The sequence below is a fragment of the Nannospalax galili genome, unplaced genomic scaffold (genome assembly GCF_000622305.1).
Source record: "Nannospalax galili isolate Female #2095 unplaced genomic scaffold, S.galili_v1.0 scaffold251, whole genome shotgun sequence".
In the NCBI taxonomy this organism is placed as follows: Eukaryota; Metazoa; Chordata; class Mammalia; order Rodentia; family Spalacidae; genus Nannospalax; species Nannospalax galili.
The window spans coordinates 617,286-622,942 of record NW_008329576.1 but is presented as its reverse complement, the minus strand read 5'-3'; the positions used below and the strand labels follow the sequence as shown (position 1 = coordinate 622,942).

The following is a 5,657-nucleotide window of genomic DNA, read 5'->3' as shown; positions in this document are numbered from 1 at the left end:
GCATGGTGGCACATGACTTTAATCCCAGCACTCAGGAAGCAGAGGCAGGCGGATCTCTGTGAGTTCAAGGCCAGCCTGGTCTACATAGTGAGTTCCAAGATAGCTGGGGCTACAGGGAGACCTTGTCTCAAAAAGACCAAAAAAAAAAAAAAGAGAGAAGCGTGGAAGAAAACACTCCTCTGGGCCTCCCAATGCGTGTACATTCACACTTGCATCTCTCTCACACACAAAGTAGTTTAAGAAAAAAAAAAAGCAAAATTTAATTAAATATTAGAAGATAAAACAATGCAAACTAATTTAAACTAAGTGTCCTCTTATAAAATTATATATTTTCTGTGCAGTGCTAGAAATAAAACCCAGGACTTCCTACATGCTATCCACTCTATCATTCAAGCTACAACTGAATCTCAGACTTGAATTCTCCTAAGATAGTTTTCATTTACTGGTAATAGGATCACTACATATAACGAAACTGGGGCTCATATCTGAAAAAACTTCGAAATAAAGACTCCCTTAGCAGTTAGTTGGAAAGCATCCAATGGTAGACTCCATGCTTAACATGCACGATGCCCTTGGTTCTACTCCAGCAAGGAGGGAAACAAAAAAATCCTGTACTGGCAAAATGCCTATATTCTTTATAATATATTGTATCACAAACCATGGTTTTAACCTAAGTTATGCTTATCAATGGCTTAAAAATCACTTCTCAGGCTAATCTATTATGTACCAGTGAGAAGAAGCCCTTGAAGAATAAAATTTTTTCAAGAACAAACAGCACGTATTCTAAAACGTTTTTTAAGCTGTAAATTCTGGACAAAAAGGGTCCTGAAGGTCAATATATAACATTTCTGATCTGGGCAAGGATAGGATTTCAGGCATCATTAAGTGCCAATTACTAAACAGCACTCTTCTGCCTATGGTATCAATTGCACAATTAAGCTGCATTACTGCAGAAGGGGGAGGAGGATGGTGCTGAACACAGGACCTAGAACAATGGCTGTTCAGTCTCTGAATGTTAGTGAGGGAAAAACTTCCTTAACCCTGTCTCAATAAGACAAATGGGGGGGAGAGGGAGGGAGAGAGAAAAAAACATAGAAGAAAATATCTGCTTATAAAATATACTAGTGGAGCCAAGCACAGAGGCAGAGGCAGAGGCAGGCAGATCTCTGTGAGTTCAAGCCAGCCTGGTCTACATATAGAGTTCCAGGCCAGCTGGGGCTAGAGGGAGACCCTGTCTCAAAAATACCAAAAAATAAAATAAAATATACTGGTGGAGCCAGGCATGGGCCTTTAATCCCAGTACTAGGGAGGCACCAGCCTGGTCTACATAGTAAATTCCAGGCCAGCTGGGGCTACAGGGAAACCCTGTCTCAAGACAAAAAAAAAAGCTGGTGTTCAATAGTATCCAAGTTGCACATTAAGTTCATCCAACTGTAAAATCAAGGAAGCAATGGCTTACTTTTTAAAAAGCCACTGGGGGGGGGGAGAGACAATGGGTAGGGCAAGGTGATGCACACCTGTATGCAATCCCTGCACTTATGAGGCTGAGACAGGAAGACTTCAATGGCATCTTGTACTAGATAATGCCAGGCCTTCAAAATTAGACCCGTCTGGAAAAACTGAAAACAAAAAATGCTTGAAGGTATGTAGCTAAATTGCTTAACATGCTTTTTGTCCTTGATTTTGATGCCTACCTATACCATCAAAACATAAAAATAATCCTTAAAGAACAAACCTCTTCCAGTTTGTCAATGATCATAGCAAAAGCTTTGAAGATGGCATTAGTGGGTCCAGCCAAAGTGATAATTCTCTCAGGACAATTCCCTTCTGAGATGTTGATACGTGCACCACTCTGGATAAGAAAAAGAAAGTTTAGTCGACAAAAAAATTCTGAAGCTGTACAGAATCTGTCCAGATAACATGGGCAAGAAGCTACCTATATGAAGTGGTCATTTCAAAGATCATTCCACATTTGTCTCAAACACCTACGGAAGAGCTGCCTGAGGTCTGAGGACTCATTTCCTATCAGACTATTTCTCATTACAAGTTAAGTCAGAAAAATACAGGCTTTCCCTTCTTAGCCCCCTCCCCCACCCCCTCTAATCTCTCAAATGTAACTTTTATGTTTTAAGTTTTTCACTTTACAAGGCTAACAATCCCAGTCCCTTATAACTTACCTCCTCACGCATCTTCTTAACAGATTCTCCTTTCTGTAAAAGGGAAAGTCAAGCATAAGTTCCAATTGCTATTTCAGCCCAGACTGACTAAAAGAGTAACTAGAGTTGAAGTGAAACTGTTTTACCTTTCCGATGATACTGCCAACTTCCTGCAATGGAGAAAACTAAGTGTTGGTAAGAGGAAATTCAGAAGTGTTCATTATTATGAAAAGTAACTTCTAATGTTCATCTAACCAACTGCTAACTATGCTAATGACTACCCCAAAGGAATGAAAAGACTAAGATTATGAGGGAGAGGAAGCAATCATTTCCTTGCTCAAAAATTCATACATAGTGAAGCTATTCAAGAATGGAGAATTACAAGAGCAATTAAATACCACCTTCATGTAATCTACTTTTTGTTTTCTATTTTTAAATACCAAATGTTACTGGGTCTGTTTGCACTGACCTATAATCCCAGCTTTTTAGGAGGCTGAAGTAGAAGAATTAAGATTTTGAGGTAAGTTGTGACTGTACCTCAAAATAAAAAGCACAAAGAGGGCTGGGTGATATAGCTAAGTGGTAGAGTGCTTGCCTAGTATGCTCAAAGCCCTGAGTTCAATCTTCAACACCACCAAAAAGATAAACTTACCGATATAAACCATAGCAATAGCCACTGTAACTTTTTTTGGGGGGGGTCTTCTTGAGAAAAGGTCTCCCAGCTGGCCTTGACTTCAAAGAGAGCCACCTCCCAAGTGCTGGGACTAAAGGCTTGCACCACCACACCCAGCAATTGTAACTTCTTACCAACTAGCTATGATTATCTTTGGCTCCAACTTCTTGTTAAGTCTTTTTTGTTCACTGGAGCTTCCTAGTAAAAGCTGTGCATGTTCCCACCACTCCATTAAAGAGTGCTAAAGCCAGATGTCCCACAGTGTTAATCTGATCAGCTCCAAGATGCTTGTCTGCTCTTCCTGGCCCCTCCCGTAGCAGTTACTATGACCCAATTTGCCAAGCTGGTACATACCTTTCCATGCATAAGTAGCCGGATGGTGAGAGTGACATTTAATCCACCTTCAATCACACCGGTGTCCATGTCTAGCAGTTATGAGGAGCTGGACTTTGAGTGGTCAAGTCTTTGGTCACTGGTGGGGGTGAAAGCCAAAAACTGAAATGTAAACATGACCAAAATAAGAGGGGAAAAAAAAAGGAATTATTTACCAGAGTTACTTTTATTTACATTTTCAATTTTATCTAATTGACTCTCAAGTGACAGCCTATCAGACTTGTAAATACACCCATCACAACAAGTACATAACACTTACAGCTCAGGTTTTGTTAGAGTATAGAAGGCAGCTTTCCAGTTTGCTCATTAATGATAGGGTTTCTGCTGACTCTCAGGATGAGGAAGGTTCATTCCTTCCACTGGTAATGGTTCTAAGGAAACTGCTGAACATGCACCCAGTTGTCATTCAGCAGAGTTAAGTTTTGAAAAGGATACAAAAAAAAAAAACAGCTGGACAAACTTCAAACTAACCAACTACAATGAGGTGAATGTTCTTTCCTTCCCTACTGGGAAGGTAGAGAATACATGTAAATGTGGTAGCAATTTCTAAAAAAATTGGGATCTAGTCACATTAAAAAAACCTCAAATGATGACAACAAATGCAATTATTTAGTTCAGATCTGTAGTGCACTACTGTAACCCCGGAACTTGGGAGGTTTTGACAAGGCCACCCTGATCTACATATTGAGTAACAATTGGACAGAGATCCATAGTGAGGATGTCTCAAAATAAGAACAGCAATAAAAATAAGAATTTAGTTCAAGAAACTCACTGAAAAAGGCATATATTCCATGATTGCTGGGGTTCTATATTCTTTCTTCTTAGAAATTTGATTCCATCACCTGAGTCCTTTTCTACCATTCCTTCCCTCAAACCTTCTTTTACCACCGTTCAGTTTAGTATATCAAATCATAAATTTTAATACAAAAACAAAAATAAAATTGATAGTCCTAAGAACTTATTTGCTGCTTTAAAGAATCAGTACTAATATACCACCCTCTATTCTTCGGAGGGTAGATAAGAGGATTTGGCTTTGGTTATCTCTGCCTTCAAGCCCTCCTCTCAGCATCTAATACTGATAGGTTTGAAGAATCTCAAGCTCTGAAATTTCTCCCATTTCTCCAATGCCATTGTAAGTAGCATTCCTTCAAAACACCATCAGTGATCTAGCTCAACTAATTTTGCTCCTTCATAAAAAGCAGCCAGATTTTACCTTCCTGTACACACAAACCCCACAACCTAAATATTTTTAAAGCTTTTAAAAGTAGCTACCACACCACTCTATATTAAAAATCGTCTCCTGGTTACTTGAGAATTTGATTATATAAATGTATCTCCAAAGCACATCTTTTCCAAAAACAATTGATGCCAAAATCTCACAAATCAACACCTTCACTCATGGAAAAATGGTGCTTGTTCAGTACTGGGTAAGAATTTTTCTCAAAGATACGGTCAAAATCGGGCAGATTTCATTCCTTACCCTCACTCAAACGTAATAAGCATTTTACAAATACAACAGTGATACAAGTTCAAAAGGGCAAGAAACTTGAAAACTATCTATAAAGCCATTTCGCTCAAACGCAAAGCTGTATTTTAACTCCAAGCCGTCTAGATAATCCGAAAAATCTGTCATATTTCGCTCCTCAGTAGGTCAACCTAAGTGTACCCCATCCCGGGAATCCAGCTGTTAATCCTACAGTCAATTACCCCTCTATAAATAGCTCGGTCTCGGTTTATAGCGGCCGGCATTTTGTAATTTCAAAATTCGTTATCCGAGAGAATGTCAAAGTAACTCGGTAACTGGAAACCCGCCTACCCTTTAACTCTGCAGCCCCCCCACCACCACCTCGTCATCCGAGCATTTTCCACTTAAAGATTAACACCCCCCCCTTCCCTTGACTAGAAAGGGGGGAAAATAAACGGTTCGGTCGGGGGGGGGCGCTGCGACCCAGGGGGAGGGGCTGGACTAGTAGCGCCTCCTCGTGTGGCTGCGCCAGCGCCTGACCCCGCGGGGAGCCGCGCTCACCAGCCAGGCCAGCAAGCCGGCCATCGCCTCCCCCACCCCCCTTAACCAACAAATCCTCCGCCGCCCCCCCTGTCGCGCGCGCGCCCGCCGTGACTCCTGCGCAGCCGCCACGGGGAAGGGGGGGGGGAGGCCTTGCGCGAGGCCTACTAGGCCGCGCCAGAGCCAGGGCCTCGCGTGAATGGCCGGCCAGGCAGAGTGAAGTAGTAGGCGCTCACGCGGACTACTAGAGGCCCGGGCTTGTGGTTCAGGCCGGAGTCCGCTAAGAAGGATGGCAAGAGTGAAGAGAAGCTACAGCCGGGGGCGGAGGAGAAATTTTTAAGCTTACCTGGAGGCGAGAGGCGACTGAGGGGAAAAGGGGAGCGGGCGGGAAGGGGAAGGGCGGGAGGCCGGGGGCGGAACAATAGGGGCG

General features: G+C 42.3%; 1 protein-coding gene across 21 annotated transcripts in view; it reads right to left on the bottom strand.

Annotated features, from left to right (window-relative positions):
- Positions 1-5,657, bottom strand: part of Pcbp2 (poly(rC) binding protein 2) — a 26,098-nt gene extending 20,441 nt beyond the window's left edge. For 20 of the 21 annotated variants that reach the window (XM_008838694.3, XM_017799589.2, XM_008838711.3 and 17 more), the window contains exons 1-5: positions 5,574-5,657; positions 3,184-3,324; positions 2,303-2,326; positions 2,178-2,210; positions 1,736-1,852 (exon numbers count right to left, since the gene is read on the bottom strand). In XM_008838694.3, coding sequence (XP_008836916.1) covers positions 1,736-1,852; positions 2,178-2,210; positions 2,303-2,326; positions 3,184-3,252 — 243 coding nt within the window. In that variant the 5' untranslated portion in view covers positions 3,253-3,324; positions 5,574-5,657. The remainder of the gene's footprint in view (positions 1-1,735; positions 1,853-2,177; positions 2,211-2,302; positions 2,327-3,183; positions 3,325-5,573) is intronic. The other variant, XM_008838655.3, reaches the window with a different exon arrangement.